We start from the raw sequence: 22818 nt of genomic DNA on the forward strand, positions 1-22818 counted from the left end.
CGTGCTGTACATGTATACGTTTTATCCCAAACGAAAGTAGGTAACTTTCTGAATTCAAAACGTGTCAGGTGGTTCTCAGGATAAAATTAAATTACAAATTTTTAAAGGACAGCTTTTAGTACCTACTGCGTGCGTGGCCCAAGACTTTGCCGTTAAAGTAAAACCTACGTTTTTTATTATTATTATGAATGGGCTTACTCATGGCAACAGCCTAACCGAGGCGTAGACGTGGCCTACGATGGAGCGAGCTCGCCCAGAAGGTGCCTGGCCGCGTAGCCAAGATGCAGATCGCTTACGCTCCGTAGCGATCGAAACGCAACTGTCACTGTCGCACTAATATAGATGAGTGATAGAGAGACATTATACTTTTCGTTGTCGAAGCGATAGCGATTGTAACCTTGGCTACGCCGGCTGTTCACTCTTGATTTGAAGTTTTACAATTTTCCATTTTTTATATTCATACTAGGGACATATTTAACCAGAGTATGTGATTCCATTCATTTGCCTATTGTACGTCTTTCTTTCTAAATTTCAATACTTATGCAACAGAAACCTGTCAAAATTATAATTATAAGAATCGTGTTAACATGAGACATTGTAGGTTTCTTTAGTTTTATTTATTTTAAGTATCTTTTGTACTTTATATCAAACGTTTTTAGGTGGCGTGGATAAAGTCAGACACAAAGACGATCTTAGCGATACACACACACATGGTGACGCTGAACCCACGGTTGTCCGTCACCCATAACGGTCACAACACCTGGAAGCTGTACATAAGCAACGTGGATCCGGAGGACTCTGGCACTTACATGTGTCAAGTTAACACGGACCCTATGATGAGCCAGGTATGTGACAATTTAATATTTTTATGTCTAGACCAAACTCCACTTAGCAATAAACCTCTATACCTAAACCACATGAAGGATATGGTGGAAACGTTCGCTGTCAATGCCTACCCATGTCTCGATACGGCTCAGTTGGTAGAGCGGCGGGCTGGTATCCTGGAGTCGCGAGTTGGAGTCTCACCCGAGATGTTGAATTTTTCCGCAAACTATTTGTAAGGACTATCGTAATTTTGACATTTCTGGCAGAAATGAACTGCCAACTTTACTGCAGCTGTGCTGCAGCGCTGGAATACTGACGACTACATTACTGCTGCAAATATCAAAATTGATTTTCCAACAGTAATACTCATATATACTAATATTTTGTACATATATGCTACCTAACCTAACCGCCTAGTTTCTAGTGTCCTCACTACCATTGACCTGACAACGGGTCTTAGGTATACTATGGCCACGTATACATTCTTGGAAACGAGTGTACCTGATCGATTCTACTCATACTAAATAGAAGTAAAAAAATATAACGTACTAAAGTTATCGCTGCACAAACTATCAAAAATCAAAAAACTTTGAAATACCAGGACCCTAACCTCGAGTTAATGTGAGAACTTAGCTTCGCTACGCTCTCGCTCGTACCGGAAGGTAATTAATGCAACAGTTCCATTTGATTATTAGAGCGTCGAATAGCTTATCAGATGAATGGTAATTATAATCAGTTTCCGATCCAGTACGCGAGCAGGATGCTGGCGATCCATGCCACGGCTAATATTAAAATTTATGCAATCGATCTGGTCGCCGGCTTGCATTTTGTACTGCGCCAAAACGACGTCACGGTGCTAGTCGCCGGCTAGAAGCCTCGATTGTTGTTAGTTTTTTACTTCACTCTTCTCGATTTTTTTCATGAGTTTCATTGGTCAGCAAAAATTACTAATAATAATTAGGTAGGTATGTGGGATGTTGACTCGACGATCATTGTTCCGATAGTCGTGTCAGCGAACGGTCTCATAGCGAAGAGTCTCGACCAACACCTAGAGAGACTCTCGCTGGGTGGCTGGATCAAGGGTCAGATGCAGAAGGCGGTAATTTTGGACACGGCGCGTATAGTACGTCGGTTCCTCACTCTCTCTCTCTCTCCGGCGGCACCCTAGGTTAGGTTTTTTATAATGAGTTTATATGTATTTTTTATTTATTTATTTATTTATTTAATCTTTATTGCACATAAGGAAATACACTGTACAAAAGGCGAACTTAATGCCATAAGGCATTCTCTACCAGTCAACCTTTAGGCAAAGCAGATAAGTTGTAGGCGGTGCAAAAAGTAGGTAGTAGATGATACAATTAGGTACCTGTACGAACACAATACAATCATAATAAATACACTAATATAAACATACATAAATATAAATAATATTGATACAAATACATATACCTACTTACATATACATATACATACATACATACATATGAAATCAGATGAACTTACAAAACAGAAACATTCAAGATTTTCCAGTACTGCCAGCAAAGTGCTCACTTAAGGATTTTTTAAAAGCAAATCTGTTCGGACACTGTTTAATTTTGACAGGGAGACTATTCCAAAGGCGAGCTGCCTGAATTGAGAAGGAATCGGACATATAACCAGTTCGGTGAGATGGTATAGACAGAGAAAGATTGCCAGAAGAGCGAAGCTGACGGACACGAGAGACACCATAGTAGTGGAAGAAAGATTTTAGATATTCGGGGGACTGAGGGTCGTTAAGAACAGAAAAAAGGGTGCAGAGCATGCGAATTTTGCGACGAATACGAATAGGAAACCAGCCAAGTTTAGAGCGGAATGAGGAGACATGATCGTATTTACGGAGACAGAAAACAAAACGAATGCAATTATTCATTAAACGATCTAATTTATCCAGGAGCTCTTCATTTAAGTCCGGATAACACACATCACCATAGTCGATTATTGGCAGTATTAAAGTTTGTACGAGCAATATTTTTGTTTTAATTGGTAAAAAGTGTTTAAGCCTGTTGAGTGCATGAAGAGAACCAGTAACTTTACGGCTAATTTCAGCTACCTGTGTCCTCCAGCTCAGGGTACTATCCAGAAAGACACCCAAGTCTTTTACACTTTGGCTGTAGGGAATAGGCGTGCCATTAAAGTATACAGGAGGTGTAATATCGACTTTAAGGAGCTGTCGGGCGCCGCCTATGACAATGGCCTGACACTTGGAGGGGTTAACGAATAGACCGAACTTCTCAGACCAATGTTGGATGTGTCTGAGATCCAGATTTAGCTTATTAATGGTGGCAGTAAGGTCGGCAATGTTACACTGGTCATAGAGTTGCAGGTCGTCGGCGTAGAGATGGTACGAGCAGCGAAGGTCTGGAGTGATAAAATTGACAAATATAGAAAATAATAGGGGTGAAAGAATACCTCCTTGTGGTACACCTGTGGCTAAGTTACACCATTCCGACAAAATGCGGTCGACACGTACTGCTTGCTGACGTCCACACAGATATGCCGAGAACCATTTTAAGGCACACGGCGACACATTGAGGTGCTCAAGTAGGGCAAGGAGGATCTCATGGTCGACAGTGTTGAAAGCATTTGAGAAGTCAACGAGGACAAGTACTGTGACCATTTGACTCTCCATGCCCCGCCTGATGTCCTCTGTCACTTTGAGCAGTGCGGTACAGGTGCTATGTCCCGGTCGAAAACCAGACTGAAAGGGGCTCAGAAGTTTGTGTGAGAAAATAAACATTGACAGCTGTTTATGAGCCACCGCTTCAGCGATTTTCGACAAAAAAGGGAGTATAGAAATAGGTCGGAACTGACTAACCAACGAAGGATTATTTGTTTTAGGCAGAGGTATGACAAATGCTTTGCGCCAAAGCGACGGAAATTCACCGTTAGAGAGAGAGAAGTTAATAATATCAGTCAGCATGGGAAGCACGCAGTCAAGGACAGACACTATCATATACCGACCGATGTCGTCGCAACCAACAGCTTTTGACTTAATGGACTTAATAATGGTCCTAACCTCCGATTGAGTAGTGGGTGAGAAAGAAAACGAGACAGTGTCAATTGAAGGTAGGGCCAAAATTTCGAAAATGGTATTGATTTTAGCATTACTATCAACGGATCGGGCAGACGAGAAATGCTTGTTAAGGTCAGAAAGGGAGAAAGACATACCGTCAAACTGGTTAACGGGCTTGCCAAGACCGAGGGATTTTAAGAACTTCCAAACGTCGGCCATGGAAGAGGAGGTGACATTTTATTGTTTTGTAAGTGTTTTTATATTTTACTTTTATATTCATGTTATAAATGACCTAGCCTAAGAAGAATGATAAATAAAGAACATTAGGTATTTACTATAAAAATAAGCCCCGAATAAATAATACTCGGATACTGGACATTACCAACATAAACGTTAACCCAAAATTAAATAGTAAATTACTTTTCTGACGGTCAGCGGTACCTACCTAACTGGCGGTAACTCACCGCCGACGTTACGTCGGTAAACCCCGTTTGCAGAGGACGTTTTCTTTACTAGAGAAAATATTTAGAAGTTTACAGAACACCACACATGAGGCCTACAAATATATTTAGAAACATTTTCACTTTACTTAGGTACAGTATCTTTAATAGTAACTTTACTTGCTTTAATATTACCATGTGGTTAAATTTTTCAATTTATTTAATATAATATCAGTTAAAGCGTAATAACGGTACTGTTATAAAAATATTTTTTAGCTTAATTTAATAAATAAGTTAGTTCATATATATCTATGTTACTTTATTTTGTAAACGTAAGTAGGTAAGGTTACGTAGGTAATATATGGAGATATACCGATCAGGGATAATCCAAAAGGTCAAAAATAATTATTTAAAACGGCTCTAGGATATCGCTTTGAGGGCCGTATAGAATAGTTGTGCTGCTCACGGGTCGGTCCGGAATTTCGTCAAGTCGAGCTATGCACGCGCTTGCCAAAGAGCCGGCTGGAATGCCACCGCGACATCTTCATGCGACAGAGACAACTTTCCAAATGCCCTCGGTGACAACTGTAACGTGCTCGAATACTCTCCGTGCGGAAATTTGCTATTGTTTTGGTAGAATTCTAAGCGTCACATTGTTATGTGTTAAATTAAACGCTCATATACATAATATTCGTTGAATCCTACTAATTACAACTCACTTAAATCCCTCTTAAGTCATTATATACAGAAGCTCGAGGCAAAATATTTCATACTTCACATTTCATATATATAATTCAAGACGAAAATGGCTTCTTTAAACCCTGCTTGCAATTCAACCGCGCGGTAATTAATTTGTTTCATTATACTAAAGAGAAACATAAATATGAAAACCCATATTAAGTGTAGGATATTACTAGCGAATTGCTCACCTTGCCTTGTCACGTCTGTGTGTTGACTTAGGTTCGATATTACAGCGGGGAGTAAAGGCCTTTTTCTATTTGCATACCGGGTGTTACACTTCTGAAGTAAGAAGACAAATTTGAGGAATTTACCAGAGAACTTTGTACAGTACCTACTGTGAGAATTCGTTACATAATAGTGAATTGAAAAATATGTAATTTATTTAAGCAGCTATTTAATGGGTAATCTTTACAAAATAAATGATAATTAAGTAGGTATAGGTACACACAATAGTGTAGGTACGATTAAATTTAATAATTTCCCATTTTCCAATGGAAGCTTTCATTCGGAGCAAGGATTCGTAGACGTAGAAAAGTTTGATACCTAAAATTCGAATGGGTACCTACCTACGGTTTATGGTAACATTCCATTTCTAACCGCAGCGGCACTACCGGTACTGAACGCGTCGCTGTCATTGTCAATTTCCATAGTAAAATGAACAGTAATGCAGCTGTCGTTGGAAATGGACTGTCACCTTTATTCTCAGATTTTACAACTGTTCAAGAATCAACATTTGATGTGTAATAATTTACAATTGTCACTTACATAAATTCGATCTATTTTTACATAAATACCTGTCTTTGTAAATATTACTCGTCGCAGCATGTTTTGTATATTAAGTAATATATTTATGTTAAAATCCCAATATAAAATTTAACAAGTTTCTTAGAAATTTGCTTTTAGTTAAGGCCTACCCTTAACTAAAATCAAGTAGAAGCAGTGTCTCACCAGCTATGCGAGTATTATCTGTTCAGATGTCGGGGTAATCTTTCATGGCGACCGGTTGGGGCGATTAAATAAATATTGACCTACTAATTGTTTTTGCGGCATTGATGGCGAGCCCTGTTGACAGAGGCGGTGATGGACGAGCTTATTTTTTCATTCTAACCCTTTTCCCGTCCCCGAGTTGACGCGCCGACATGTTGAAATTATGCACAAACCAAAAACATTAGGTACCTCGTAACTTTTTAGGCACCGTTTTAATAATCGCGATTGATTCGGCACTAAAACGAACATATTGTTAAAACTGCATTTAATTTAAAAACGCCACTCGTCATTTATATTTCAAATAGTTAATTAGGGCTGTTTATGCGAAGAGCACTTATATGAGCTTACTATCAAACCTTATATTATTATTTGGTTATTAAAAAATAATATAAGTTAAACACATAATGTCAGAGAAAAAAATTACGTATTCATATTTAATTTCTGAATTCAATGTCCAATGAAACTTGACATTTTGGTTGCACTTTTGATGTTTGAGTTTGATAGGCAATCTTGTACAACAACACTGTTAACTGTCCATCGGTGGACCTTATTACAAAAAGCATGAGGTCCACCGATAAACAGTGTGAGCGATGTTACGTTATAGAGAGTATTAAGAGGCCTTTCGGGTCCTCAGTTATACATTTTTGTCATGATCAGACTAATTATGAAGAATCTTTTTTTCTGATCATTGTTGATAAAGTTGATCCCTGATAGGGTGACTGCTATAGTTATTGGGAGATTAATTGGCCACTCTTAACAAGGCGGCAAGAAACAAGGTAATAGAACTCGAATGAATTAGACTGTCGACCTTGCTTAGAGTGGCCAATTACTAATGAAGGGGCCAACCCAAGTCACTCTACTAATGTTTGATATGCCACTTTGCTATCTAATACGCTCAGTTTCTTTTGTACACATCACCATTAACTACCCCTACCCATGTACCTACTCTACAGCATACTTTCTTGCAAACAAGTTGACCAGTATAGCAAGAGCCCTCATCAAACCGCGTTTTGCCCTTGTAGCTTGATAACTCCTTGATCATGTTAGAACTAAAAAACCGGGCAAGTGCGAGTCGGACTCGCGCACGAAGGGTTCCGTACCATAATGCAAAAAAAACGAAAAAAAAGCAAAAAAAAAAACGGTCACCCATCCAAGTACTGACCACTCCCGACGTTGCTTAACTTTGGTCAAAAATCACGTTTGTTGTATGGGAGCCCCATTTAAATCTTTATTTTATTCTGTTTTTAGTATTTGTTGTTATAGCGGCAACAGAAATACATCATCTGTGAAAATTTCAACTGTCTAGCTATCACGGTTCGTGAGATACAACCTGGTGACAGACGGACGGACGGACGGACGGACAGCGAAGTCTTAGTAATAGGGTCCCGTTTTACCCTTTGGGTACGGAACCCTAAAAATATAATATCTAGACTAATCTCCGCTTTTACCTAATTTAATTGAAATTGAAACAAATGTACCTACCAAATTTGTCGCGGAACAATCACCTATCAAAGAACTTTAAAATACCGAGAGATCTGATACCCCTAGCTTCGATGTTGAATGTTAGAATTTAGTTTCGCTTAAAATTTTAGTTCGATAAAATCCTATGCCAATTATTGTAACGAAACAATTTCGTTAGAGTAATTGCTAATCAATACAGCTAAGTTCTTAAGTCGATCAGGCTTAACAAGAATTATTTATAGGTTCTAAAAGGCTCACAAAATTTAACGCTTTATTCATAAGTAGGAACGGATCTGTTGGCACCAGAGGGTATTTTCAATATGGGTAATTTTGCCGGGAACACAAATAATTTAAGAGCTTTATTGCATGCTCGGGGATTAACTCTATATGAGCACCGAATGAAAAACGAGCGAGCAGCCGAATTGCTCCCGGCGGTTACAATCAAAACCTCTTGATATTTTATCTTAATTACTTCAGGATCTTTTCGAGAGTAAATCCCTACCCTTATGTCGTCCATCGTCGCGTAGCTTTATGGGCGGATTACTTTTATGACCGGGATTAAAGTCCCGTTTGCGAAATGTTTACATCGCAGAACTCGAAGCCGCTAGCGGTTCATGATAGATACTCGTAAATGTTCCACTTATTATCTATATTTTTCAGCTCCACGATTTCTCCCGGACTTGTAAACAACGGCAAATTTTAAATCGCTAACATTCTTTGTACGACCTCTTTGAAAACAAAACTGTAATACAACAGAGTACTTTGAGGATTCTTCGGTAAAGTATTGAATTATTAACGTATCTTTACGCTGTAAAATTAATCTTTAATAATATCTACATAAAGGTGGATTTTTTTCTTATAAGAAAAGGCGTTTGAAAGAAGCAACTGTATTGTATTGTATTTTAATTCGGACAAATTAGGTCCGCAAATAGCAAAACAAACTACGTAAGACCAGCGCTGATTTCACAGAAGCATTTCTCTGCGGTTTAACCGACTTCGATTCCAATAAGAAGGAGGTGTTGTACGCGCTTGTGGTTTTTTCTTATGTACCTGTGTTCACTGATTGTTTCAAGCCTCGTGGTCCGATTTGAGTAATTCTTTTTTTGTTTGAAACGAGGTATGTCTAAGATGGTCCCATATTAATTTAGTTTTGATCTGATAATGGGATCCACGAGGAATTGAGGGAACTCTTCAATTTTTAAAGCCACATGTATTAGGTGATTTGGCTGTTTTCTTAAGCAATATACGAGTAGGTATGCGGAACTTAACTTACATTACTGGATGTATTTTGATTTTGGATGTAGATTGTAGGTGATTAGGAACAGGCAGACTACTATTTATTGTCTAGTGTTTAAGTTTTACGACGAAAAATGTATTTTCTTACTTATTCCTGATTTGAATACGACAATCATGTTGTCGTTAAACAGATTATAAATCTTAATTGTTACACATTGTATGATTGTTCACCTGTTCAATTTTAGTTATTAGTAGCCATGCACGGTTTCGCCGTACGTAGCGCGTAGTCGCTACAAACGGTCCCCGAATGTCCGGTTCTTGGTCCTGAGTGTGTTAAATAATTATGAATTTGGGAGCATGAATTAAGAAATATTGGAATTGAATAATGAAGCCATTTCTCCGCTAAGTAGCTCACAGGCAGCCCCTACGATATGAATCCCCTTCGCTAAGGAGCTCCATTCTTGGCACCGTAAACACATTCTTCGACACATAGTTGCCTCCTGATGTTGCAACTAACGCCGTAACAAACACTTTACTCGGGCGCTCCAGGAATTTGTCAGACTGCTCGAAGGAATCCAGCTCGGAGCTGTAAAATGTTACCCCGCTGCGCCCACCGTACCTCCAACATAAATATCTGGCCTTTACTTTAATAACATAAAGCCAAACCATGGCTTTAAAGCGGCCGCCTAAAACCCAGAGCCGCTTCCTAAATATTGTGGCAAGGTTTAGCTCCGTACCAACGGGATTTATTATACTCAAAGGATTATGCTTAAGCTTGTATTGTGTATATTATTGAGTTACTATTTCAAAGGTTTTTTCATATTATGTATATTATTTATTGATAATCTAGATATCAGGATATTTTTTGACAATTATACTTAGTTGCAGTCTTTAGAGATTTAAGGTATGGTGATGGGGTAAGACTATCACTTGTATGAATCCTCATACTGTTTGTCTTGCCCCCAGCAAAATAAACTATGTTAGGGCCAGTTGCAATAACCACAATTAACAGACTGATCAACTTCATGTAGCAGAGAACTATGAAACTTTCCATAGAATAAAATTTACCGAAAGTTAAAATGGTGAGAGACAGGTCGGTGCAACCGACCCTTAGTCTTATACCATCTTACCTTACATTGAAGCTAACTTTCAACAATTCTTCTTCTTCTTCTTCTACCTAGCGTTATCCCGGCCTTTGCCAGGGTCCGCTTTCCTACTTGCTTTCCTCCACTTTGCGCGATCCTGGGCGTCGTCTCGTGTGAGCCCGTTCACGCTCATATCTGCTTTCACGACTAACGCCTAACGCTTTGCTAACTTTCAACAATTATTTATTCACCTTTCTTATAGATTTCGTTGGTCACTCATAATACATTTTATATTAGAACGTCCGGAAAGAAATGAAAGAGATTTCTGGGTTTTACTACAAAGGAATCAAATCATGTCAATCACTTATGAAAATGGACGTGTAATACGGCGATGCCGATAATGAATAGAGTAAGAAATTAATACACATTTTCACTTCATTTTAGAAAATATTACCAAGAAATCAAAAGCATCAAAAATCCAGGTTCATCTGAACGGCGTGTTGAAATTAAGTAGGTAATTAGGGCAAGTATTCGTAGGTAAAGTTAGGTTGGTAACTTAATATACAGTCATGTGAATAAGGCTATGTAATTATTATATGTAAATACCTATAAAAAGTTATGTTTCAACCATTTATCTTTCCGTCGGTCGGGGACGAGCACTGTAAGCCTGAAAATAAGTAATTAGACGCATCGTGTTTCGGAAACGAATCGTCATTACCAGGAAAAACGGCCCTAGCGCTTTGGTGAGTAATGCGGCGTCATACCTACATAACATCGTTTACAATTTTAAACATAGACTAACGCTGGCAAACAGTAGGGTTTTGCTTAGGACAGACATGACATGCAAACATGCAAACCTTAAATGATAATTAGGTATGATAAATCATAGTTAACACTGAAAGTTATTAGAAACGGCCACTTAAGGCCACTTGGTCCATTCATTAACCGGGGTTAACCGCGGTTAAACCTGGTGTTACCACAGTTACAAAGTACACTTTGACACTGGGTTAACGGTATAACCGGTTGTCCACGGATTAGTGGGTTGGTGCAAGTGGCGCTTAGAAAAGAGGCATATACCAATATGTAAAAATTATAACTCTAACACAACTTCCAATAAAGGACGTTTCCTCAAATGCAGGCTAGATGGCGCTGGCGTGGAGATACATCGTGCAAGCGTTTGTCTTTCATAGAATAGTTTTTTTAGTTCGTAGTTTTATTTTTCTATACTTGACAGATTAGATTTCGATAAGCGACACGGTTTTTAAGCGAAGTATCATTGCTCTATGTATTTTCCTTCGGAAGCGAAAAATATGTGTTGTGTAAATATGTTGTGTGTGACTCCAGTTAAGAATGTAAATAATGAAAGATATTTCGATTAGTTGAAATTATCCCGCAGTTGAAATTGTCCCTCTGCATCTATCAAATCATAGCATATTACGTTAACAGTTTTAAGGCAACAAATACATTTGATGAAACCAGTAGTAACTAAGTTTTCTAATGGTACCTACACACAAACTTTACTGGAAGCTGGATTGAAATAAACAGACAAATAGGCAAGCGTTTTTGCACGTCCGAGTTGCTTTCCATCTTGTTGTTCCCTCCGTCTTTCGTGTTGACCTAACTCAAGTGAAATATTTTTGTAGGATAACAAATGCCTCGCTTACCTGTTGATGCCTACGCGGCATACGGCCGACCGAGGCGCGCGGCGTGACGAGGAAAAGAAACGTGACTTGCAAACGCCCCGTGATTACTTACTTTAATCAAACCTGACACCGGAGCCGTGAATGAAATATTAACGATAGAAAAATCGGTTGGACATGTTATATGTAGGTACATATCATATTTTAATCTGTCAGGTGGATGCATTTTTCTGACAAAATAGTCGTTTCGTTGGTCCAATCACTGGTGATATCATGTGCTTAAACACTGGGATCTGTACACTTTTATTAGGAGTCGAATTTATTGAAAAATAACAATTTTACTATTGAGGTATTCCTATACTAAACATTGCTCATTTTGTATGCAAGCCGTAATATCGCCATTACGGCTGAACCGTTTTTTACAGTTTAGTTCAGTGCCGAATTTGGCTTTTAGGTATTGGGTAGTTTAGTCACTTTAGGTACCTATATCATTTTCTCGAATGAAGAAGGCCCCCCGAATAAAATGGTGTGTCCTTTTACTTTTGTTGTCCGTGGACATATAAGTATAACGGATATTTTATGTACCTAACCTCAACATTTTACAATAGATAACTTAGACTAAAATACTACGTCCTATTTCATCAATAATTGCGTCCATCTTGTATCTTGACTTATTAATACATATAAAGTCATGTATTAAAAGATACCCGTTCTATTAAATCTGTGGGACTGGCTGACTATATTTGAAATACATAATGCGGAAGCAATATTCTCGATGTCATATCATGTGCCGGGCAGAAAATATGTATCCTATTTATTTATACATGCGCTCGGCTGGACTTTTATCAAAGTAGTTCTGATGATGCGTACTTATCGAATTTTTTGGACCTTCCTCGTTTGAGATGTTAATATAACTAATGCCAATAAATATACCACAAAAATTGGGCCAGGGGCTCTTAAATAAGATATGTTTGATAGGTCAAAAGATACGGCATTATTTGTGGTGGTTTGATACGTATAATTTATGCATATTTCTTAACATCTACAGGTATGTACGTTTATAATCCATCTTTGGAGTAAAAACATTTCTTTTTTCCAATCAGGTTTTCATGCGAAATTTCAACATTCTATATCAGCATCTTCAGGTGCCGCATTGAGTTAGAAATTTTGGAAAACTGGAACCTCTGAAAGTTCGTTTGTTCGTGAAAGTGAAGTTCGGAACTGTCTGTCACCTTTTGCGATTAACTGATAGGCTGATATCGTCCGGCGAATTGGTATTCTGGAGGCCCCTTAAGTAGGTAGGTACCTATAGACCATTGATTTACGATACAGGAACGAACAAAAAAATTATCTATCGCCATATGCAGGGATTAACACGCAATTTAATACGGTTATTGATTATGCGATTAATAAGACAAAAATACTTACCTATTAAACACATTGTTCGGCACTGTGTTTAAGTTTACGTCGGTACGATATAATAATCATTGTAAAAATAAAGTGGCGAGTTTACCTGCGCCTGACAAATACTTGGGCCAGCCTGTCGTTCCGCGCGCCCCTGGAATTTTGTCAAAGTCACTCCGCCGCGCACCCTGGAATGTGAACAATATGTCTTCATGCAACATTCACGGACCCCTACCCGTACATTATTAGCCGGAGGGACAACCGTCTTATAAACTATAGGATTCCTGCTACATACCTATTGGAAAAAAATACCTTACTATCACGTTCGTTTGTTCGTATACATAGAGTACCTAGGTAAATACATGCATACGAGTATAGCAGAAGGCTTAAAGATATCCCCCTTATTCTTAAACGTTTACTAAAGTTGACAAGCCGATAATAATCGTTTGTCCCTTTCCATCATACCAATACGTCGGAAAGGGACAAACGCTTATTTAATTATCGGCTTGCCAACTTTAGTATATAACAAACGTTTATGAATAAGGGGGAAAGAGGTATCTAATCCGTTATCAATATAAAAGAACGATTACCTTCTCCTGGAAATGTTGTTATAGCTCACTGAAATAAGTTGTTATGGGTATACATATTACCTACGTTAATAAACGAAATGTTCCCTGTACGAGACTCATTCACATTTTTCTGTTTTTACCTCTACTCTAGCTAGACAATATCATTGTTATAGAGAAAACAGGTTTTAGAGGCATTTCTGGTTCAGTCATGCCACATTAAATGTTAAGTTAGTTGTTTCCCGCGGGCGCGCTGTAACGATGTTTTCCTTTGTCCGCATTGCTGCGCAACTATCTCGTTAATGTTCTCAATTAATATTGTATTCGAGTCGCGTTCGACTTCTAATACGCTTGGTTACATGCCTTTATGGTATTTTGCAGCCGGTATCTAATTGAGTGGAAGCCAAGTTATGGTTACAATTTGTAACAATTTGCTTTGGTGAACTTTGGCCTGCGCCTTAGTTTCCGAGCTGCATTTCTACAAAGATATTTATTAACAATGGGGTTTTAAAATACTCGAGACTTGCTTTGGCGTGTTTTGTTTTATTATTTTGATTACATTTGGTTAGTTAAATTTGGCGCTGGACTTGATATTTTACCGATGTGATACTTATACACACACACAGTCACATAATAAATGTATGATTTTGCACATTTGAATTTAACTTTGGTAGTGGTGAATTTATTTTAGTATCCCATTGATCACAAACGCAACGTCACGATATAGATATATTAAATTCACTATATGCGGTATAATCCGTTACAAATAACATTATTTCAACACTTTCATGAGTAAGTATCGTGGTAATCAAAGATAATATTGAGACCGTTAATATGCTCATATACCTGTAAATAAAAAAACACAAAACTATCACCCACAAGTCCTACGATGACAGCATGGTTGCATTTTTATCGCCTGTCACTGTCGCACTTACTCACTTGTTAGAGTGTGAGAGGCACAGTGACAGGCGATAAAAATGCGACCGTGCTACCGCCGCTGCAACCTAAAGGGGCCCACTGATTAACAGTCCGCCGGACGGTATCGGCCTGTCAGTTGTTCGAAACTGTCAAATTTTTGTTTTAACTGACAGGCCAATACCGTTCGGCGAACTGTTAATCAGTGGGTCCCCAATAGTTATTTGTTTTATAAGGGGGCAAAGTTGTTGTTTAACCGCTCGTGCTAATATTGATACCCGAGCAAGCGAAAGATTCCAAAATTGAACCACGAGCGTGCGAGTGGTTCGAAAAATGGAATCTTGAGCGTTGCGAGGGTTTCAAAGCACGAAGGTTAAACAATATTTGCCCCCGAGTGAAACACAACATTTTTCACCACGCCAGCCTGAAGCAAATATTAAATGTAAAATATCAAACAAAATCAAATCCAAATGAATGGTATTAAATAGTTATCATCCAAAATCATAATTTAAAAGTAAATTCTACCAGCAAACATAAGAAAACAACTCAAAATTTGCATTTGATTACTTTGCCTCACATGTGAATAAAATGCAACTTTGCTATCAGGTTTTGAAGTGCAAAGTAAGCCTTTCCAAGCTGGTGTGGTGAAAATAGTATTTTAGGTAGACAAAGACCTATACAAACTTATGCACTGGTATCTAAAATGTTTGTAATACCATAAGTAAAATGACGTAACCATAATTTTTCTATAATACCTACGAGGCCGAATAAAATAAAAGGAAACAACCGTAGTAAAGCGTTACCCTACCACCCTTAATAATGTGGGAAGGAGCAGAAAACAACGTGCGGCTATACAGTCCCGTAAACAGGGTCGGGGCTCGGGTCAGTCAGGTGAGCCCGACTGCTCGATTCGGGAAATGAATAAGAGATACACTAGATATGAAATAGTGAAGATATGTGACGTTCCACGGCAAAAGGTACCTTATGGCGGCTGGCGCATACGTCGCATAGCGCCGCAATAATATTGGAGCGACGTTAATAATCGTAAGCGCCAACCGCCATAAGGTACCTTTATCCGTGGGACATCACATATCTTTACTATATCGTATCTAGTTAATCTCTAATTCACTTTCCGAATCGCGCCGCGACTCCCGGTATTACGTTACATTATCAACGTTATATTGGGTATTATGAAGGTAACGGGAGATCACGACTTTGTAACTCGTCTGATTTACGTTTTCATAAAAATGCTGCTGGTGGTGGCCGGTTATACCTACTTACGGCTCGATTCGGAAAATGAAATAGATCTCTACTAGACGTCAACAAGTTACGATATGGATAATTTAAAGATATTTGTAAGATAGATATGTCAAATTTGACGTTTCCGCGATTCCAGAGACCGAATTCGACAAGTTATGACTTAGATATCCAAGTCACATCTAGTCGATATCTAATGTAAATCTAGTTGATCTCTATATCGTTTCTAGATCTTGTGATTATCTCGTTTCCCGAATACGCGTGTTAGTTACAAGCGTTGAAGTTTTTGCAAGTAGGTTTATTAGTGTTAATTATTAATTACACAATAATTATTATAACGTAAGAAAAAGCAACATGATAATTTTGATTTTAGGTGGAGAGCTAAAATGTAATGAGTTAATGACTAAATTATGCAACGAAATATCTAGTTATATTAGATTAGGTTGCGATCCTAGGTCTGGGGTTGCGATCCTAGGTCTGGTTCGTACCTGGTCCAGCGTATATCGTTGGCTATTCAGCGCGGGAACGCCGCTGGTATTTTGGGGACGTTTGTGCCGGGTACTTACCGGATTAGGATATAGGTTTATGGCTTGTTATTGTGTTGTGTACCAATTTTCTTTTAAATTTGACGATGCGTGTTGCGGATGACATATGTGAAAGTATACATTTTATTTTGACGAAACCTGAGGTGGATGAGCTATCTGTATAGTGACGAAGCCTGCGCTGTGGATCTGAAGGTACTGCTATTATTATGTTTTGGAAAAAATACTTGTATTTTGCAATAAACATTCGGACGTAAAAGTTAGTGATTACGAATCGTTATATTAGATATATAATAAGTGTATTTTTTATTGCTTCCTACGAATTTTTTAATGGCAATTATTGAAGAAATCGAAACAAAACATGGGGAACATAATGTTATAGGGTATTTTAAGAAGAGCAGAAGCAAATATAAACAACCCAACTAACATTAGGCGCTAAATTTAAGGGTTAGAAGAGATTTATATAAGCGCCTATTTACTCTTTAGGTGTTGGTAGTGCTCTAAAAATAGGAGTTATAGCCGGCTATAACCCCGTTTTAACCCCGGATTGGGCACAAATTTTATCACCATAAGATTTATAACAGTGCTACAGTAGGGTTAGCGGATAAAAAAAGAGACACAAGAGCGGTATAGTGGAGCTACAATAGTGTTAATTAATTCTTTAGGAGCTAGATGGGTTGCATATTGGTGACTACAAACTGTTGTAGTAGAAGAGCGCTAAAGTAGTGTTGTAATAGCGTTGATTAAGTACTTAGGATTTAAAAGGGTGCCAAATAAGCGAGTACTAACTATTTGAGTAGTAGTGTAGGGCCATATAGATGATACTTTCAGCTTTAGAATGGTATATTAGCATTTAAAGTCAATATTTGTAACACTCAAGAAGGTAATTGCACATTTTTTCCTTAGCCCTATCTGTTTTGGTTGCAGATGTTTCCATTTTGTATTATTATTCGTAAGCTTGCTCTGTGACAGCTTGAAGTGAAATGTAATGGCGGATAATTAAAAGCAAATAATTGTTTTAGTTCACTGATGCAGGAGTTATATGCGGATTTATGATGGCGAAATTAATTATACTGTCAAAAACTATACGTATTACTAACAAAATTTTAATGGGCCTCTGATCCTTTACATATTTATCTGATAATAATATTTTTTTATTTGTGGTCCACCGTATTTTATTTTCGAAAAATTTCTCAATATACGTGAAGTCCGGTTTTAAATATAACAATACTATCATTAGGTCAATATTGAGTAAAAGTATCGATTTTTATGAAGTATTTACGTTCTAATTAATAGTTTTTGTTTTGCTTATTTATTCATCGATCATCTTAACATGGCGCTATAGGCTTAGGTTCTAAGTAAGACTCTAATAACAGTATAAGATGTACTAAGGTATTGAATAACGCTCGTCTGCGACTACATGATCGATAATGGTGACTCATAACTTCTCTTTTCGACTGTAAGTGAAACAAGAGAGTTAAGTAGCGATTATGATACACGGAGCTATAAAAGACTTTTTATCTCCTGTTTAGAACCTTAAGTGAAAATTGCAGCTGCTTATTACTCATATAGATATTAAGGTGGTAGAATTCACTTTGAGCTATAACACTAGCGGCTTAAGATGCATTGTAGCGGCCAAAACGGCTACTGTGGATCTTAAAGCTATACATGGACCTCTTAAAAACCTTGATGTCACCAGAGCCTGTAAGCTTAGAATATGTAGCTATTCTACAGCCGTTCTATGTCTTTAGGTGATGAAATAAGTGCTAAGTGTCGCTTAATTGTTTGTTGGGAAGTGACGTTATACTTAGTATTTTTCAAACTTGATGGCTACGCTGACAGATGTCATTTCAATTCAATTTTATATCATCGGGTGACAAGCAAGTCACTAAGTACTATCAAAAAATTTAAGTAACAATGCGCTTTATTACACTTGTAACATGGTTTATTGTCCAATAATTTCAATGGTGTTAGTTAGTGACTTTTGCTTGTCACCCGACCCGAGATGATACCTGTCACCCTTCCCATCGGGTTTGAAAAATACTACGCATAACGTCACTTGTTTTATATTAGCTTCTATTATTGGTGGGCTTGATTTAAAATGCAGCATTAAGGTGATGGGCTCGTCATGCTAATGCCCAATAGATGACACCCTGCTGTCCCCTGTATTGACAGTGAATTAAGTTTCAAGATGACATGTACTGAGACCGCGTCGAGCGCCAGTACCACCACCTTATTTAAACTTCAAACGGTTTTTTCAATTGGTTGTTTTAGATGGGTCACTTGTCTGTGGTGATTCCCCCGGACATCACAGACGACGGGGGCTCCGAGGCGAGCGCGCTGGAGGGCGGCGCGGTCGAGCTGCGCTGCACGGCCACAGGGGTGCCGGAGCCCACCATATCGTGGAAGCGGACGGGAGGGCGCAACATCGTGTTCAGGGACGACAATGGGAAGCAGATCAAAGGTTACTTTTAACACCGTTATGGTAACATGCCATTTCTGACCGCAACTGCACTACTGGTCATTTTACGATGGAAGTTGACATTAACACCGACGCGTTCGGTACAAGTAGTTAGTGCAGCTGCGGTCACCCTTAGACCGGTACCTTTAGACTAATCAAGCTACCCTTCACAAACAGACACACACGCACACACACAAACACACACACACGCATCAGTTTTCAGCCGCGTGAGAAGTAAAATATTGCAATTCTTGTTTGCAACACGTATGTGATTCCACTAAAGTTGTAAGCGCCCAATGGCTGCGGTGGCCGCTTAGCTAAGCATCGTGATAAGAATCACTTACGCTAGCATAGCGCAATGCTGAAAGCTAAACATATATACTTATAGGTATAATTTGACGGGATCTCGATAACATATCGATTGAAGAAGTGAAAAGCTCCCGACGCGGCGGTCGTTCACGAATTTCTGTAAAATGTGCTGGAATAAGCAACATATCGTGGCGCCACATGAAAATGTAATTTGCTATCTGAAAGAAGCGAAATTGTTCTAGTCTTCAGTTGAATTCAAAAAATAGATGGCTTGAACACACAGATTGCAGACAATGCGACACGAATAAAAATACTAATGCTGGTTGTATCAAAGTTTTTATTACATAAATCATTCATAAATAACATAATATATGTATATATTTTGACGACCTGTCTGGCCTAGTGGGTAGTGACCCTGCCTGCTAAGCCGATGGTCCTGGGTTCGAATCCCAGTAAGGGCATTTATTTGTGTGATGAACACTAATATTTGTTCCTGAGTCATGGGTGTTTTCTATGTATATAAGTATGTATTTATCTATATAAGTATATATATCGTCGCCTAGCACCCATGGTACAAGCTTTGCTTAGTTTGGGGCTAGGTTGATCTGTGTAAGACGTCCCCAATATTTATTTATTTATTATATATACTAATGCTTCGGCTATGGAGTTATTAATGCACTATAAGCTTACAGTGGACAGAACACCTGCTTCAAATTAATGACAATAACAATAATCGACGTCCGCCTTAAAAGCATATAAAAAGAAAGAAAGACATAAAACGTCAATTTTCCTTTGAATTTTATTCGCATCGGCGAGATCCAACTAAGTGGTAAAAAAGAAACAAGACTTATTTTGCATTCAAAGCCCGCCTCGAGCGGGCGCAGGTGCCGCCATGGTTAAAACATTGGAGTTTTATGGGATTTATTAAGATATCGCTCTTAGCTTAGTTATTGGAAACAATTTCATATAAATGTGTACTTACATGTTATGCGTGACTACGTACCTAAACAGATACGAACAACGTAAAACGTCATTAAACGTATTATTTTCTTTTGTATCCTTAAATATTTCTAAGAGATTGTCCGGCCTTTTAACGCATTTCAAAAGTGGCACTCGAGGTCGTCGTCGTGATAAAATTAATTTCCGTGGAAAAAACCTTGTTCAAAGAACTCAATTACTACTTAAACAAAATAATGTTGCAATTCGGGTCCCCGCCAGGAAATTAAATGAACGGATTAGTTAGAGTTGGCTTGACAAAAGGTTGTTATCTCTTATAGTTATAATGATAAACCCTTACGATCCATCCGACGCTGTAGGTGAAAAGACAAGAGTTTAAAGCAATTATAGGACTACCTACTCATTTCAACACATACACACGCCGTTGTCATTTTAATCGCATACAATCCTCCAGTGTAATTTATACTTTAAAATTAGAAGGGCAAGGTACAGAGTTGAGAACCCTTAAAGGGGTATTTAAAACCTTTTGTAGGCGTAGTATCGCGAATTTGACCCGTTTTATTTAAGCCATTAAGCGTAAACAAAAGACAGCCAGGGCTCGGTAAACAGAGGGCGGTTGTAATAGTTAACAGAGTGGTGGAGGCTGTACCTTGTATTAATTGGACATGTTATACACGCTCTGCTGAGTAAATATTGGCGATTTGGTTAAACAGAAGCTCTTATTGTTTTTCTTTCTTTTCTTTGGGAGTCTCATTTCTTTTGTTCTAAAGCTGTATTACGGAAGCTTTTGCTAAGTTTTTGCTTTGTTCCTTGTAGAGCTTTTATTAAGTACTTATTTAATAATGGATTAAGTGAATACATATAGATGTTACTTTTTTTTACGTTTGTGTTTAAAAACAAATTTGGAATAATCTGTGTTTTCAAATGTGTATTAGGATATACTATATAAATATTATACTAACCCCCTTATTTATAAAATTTTACGGGCCTGATTTAGTTAAATTATGTTTTATCACTTTCTTACAAATACATAAGTCAAAATGACAGATAAGGACAAACGATTATTAGCTAAATGAAGTTTGTCGCGCGTTTATGGATAAGGGGATAATATAATAAATAGTATAACTTAAAATTTGGACCAACCGCCCTTAAAACACGTTTTATGTTATCTTCCAAGTTAACTACGTTTTGTTTTATTCATGCTGATGCTATTCATTTTCTTGGTAAAATAACTTTAACTACATAGTTTAAATTTCATCACCAACAAATATTTTAACATAAACAATAAAATTATACCCACCCAGTTAAGTACTAAAATATAATAAAAATGCCATTCGGCTCGATTCGGGAAATGAATTAGACATTCACTAGATATGAAATAGTAAAGATATGTGACGTTCCACGGTAAAAGGTACCTTATGGCGGGCTGGCGCTTACGCTATTATTAACGTCGCTCTAATTTTCAGTCGGGGCAATGGTACCTTTTGCCGTGGAACGTCACATAACTTTACTATTTCATATCTAGTGCATCTCCAAATCATTTCCCGAATCGCCCCGATTGTTATGACATGTGAACCAGTTTTGCCACTATGTTTTGCCTGTAGTTTCATTTTATTTAATTTTATATACCACTGCAGGTGTGTATGAGTCAAAAATATTTTCTACACACATGTTGGTAATTAGTGCCGTGTAGTTGTAGCTAGTATGATTAGTTAATTACGTGTCTTCGCTTCTGGCGAGACCACGCGCTGAAGCCTGAAGTCGACTTAATTAAAGCACGGGCGAGTTATAAAACGTAACAAGTACATTATTAAACCCGTTACTCAAATCTTAAGACAGTTTCAGGGAGGGCGCGTTAGTTTATTTTAGTTATCTACTTACTATTAGCTGGTTGCGATGAAGATATCTATTGATGAGTCTTATGAGGGTATGCAGGGGCCCTTTATACACTACGTATGTTTTTTGTTGATTTAGTGTTTTACAAATAAGTAAGGTACAGGGGGCCAATTTCGATTGCGGGATAATTTCAACTAATCGAAATATCCTCCATGTTATTATTAACTTGAGTGCTATATATGTCCAGATCGAAAAATATGTGGTGTGTGACTATGGTTAATAATGTAAAACATGGAAGATATTTCGATTAGTTGGATAATTCCAACTAATGCCCGCAGGCGAAATTGCCCCCCTGCACCTTAGCAAAAATGTATTTCATGAATTTAAATTTTATAGTTTTATTTCGAAGTCTAAACACAGAACAGCTTAAAATAAGAAAATTAAAACTTTACACCTAACTAAGTACCTACTTATCTAGGCCACTTCTTTGAAATAAATCTGGGCCAAATAATACCAAGTATAAAGACGAATGATCTCTCTTGTACCATTTGGATTCTTATTATCACTTTCCACCGATTCATTCAATCATCCGCCACTCACAGGCGCAGTTCATTAGTTCGCTGGCTTGTTCAAAAGGTTGCCTTTGTCGTCTGCCCGCGCCGCGCAACTTCAAATGTGTTTAAACGTAGAAAATTCCGCTCCGATACAATCGGAAAACAATTAGTTTGCGCAGTATAACCCGTAATTTGGCAAATCGCAGCCGACTGGAGTAACAAGTTGCCAACGACATGTCGCAGGCCGACTTTATAACCCCTTAATAAAACACAATTTCATACAATGCCCGCTTTTGATACTGTACGCGTTACGTAGTCGCAGTATTTTATGTTTACGCTCAAGATTTAGGGGCGGGGGTCGTAAGCCTTAAGTAATAAAGTTATAAATTATTTCCATTTAATTTAATTTGACAGCTGATATTAAATGGTGAACTTGTAAGCGTATTGTTAGCTATGGCGTATATACCGATTAACTCTAACGCTACGTCTTACGTAGGCGAACAACGCGCGAACGCGGCGCGGCGCGGCGCGGCGAAAGCGGCCGCCGCCG

At 38.1% G+C, this 22818-nt stretch overlaps 1 protein-coding gene across 1 annotated transcript in view; it reads left to right on the forward strand.

Annotated features, from left to right (window-relative positions):
* LOC134675716 (lachesin-like) overlaps window positions 1-22818 on the forward strand; it is an 85789-nt gene that overhangs the window by 54634 nt on the left and 8337 nt on the right. Inside the window, exons 4-5 of the mRNA XM_063534028.1 lie at window positions 660-845; window positions 18426-18615. Coding sequence (XP_063390098.1) covers window positions 660-845; window positions 18426-18615 — 376 coding nt within the window. The remainder of the gene's footprint in view (window positions 1-659; window positions 846-18425; window positions 18616-22818) is intronic.

Source organism: Cydia fagiglandana, chromosome 2 (assembly GCF_963556715.1).
Source record: "Cydia fagiglandana chromosome 2, ilCydFagi1.1, whole genome shotgun sequence".
Classification (NCBI taxonomy): domain Eukaryota; kingdom Metazoa; phylum Arthropoda; class Insecta; order Lepidoptera; family Tortricidae; genus Cydia; species Cydia fagiglandana.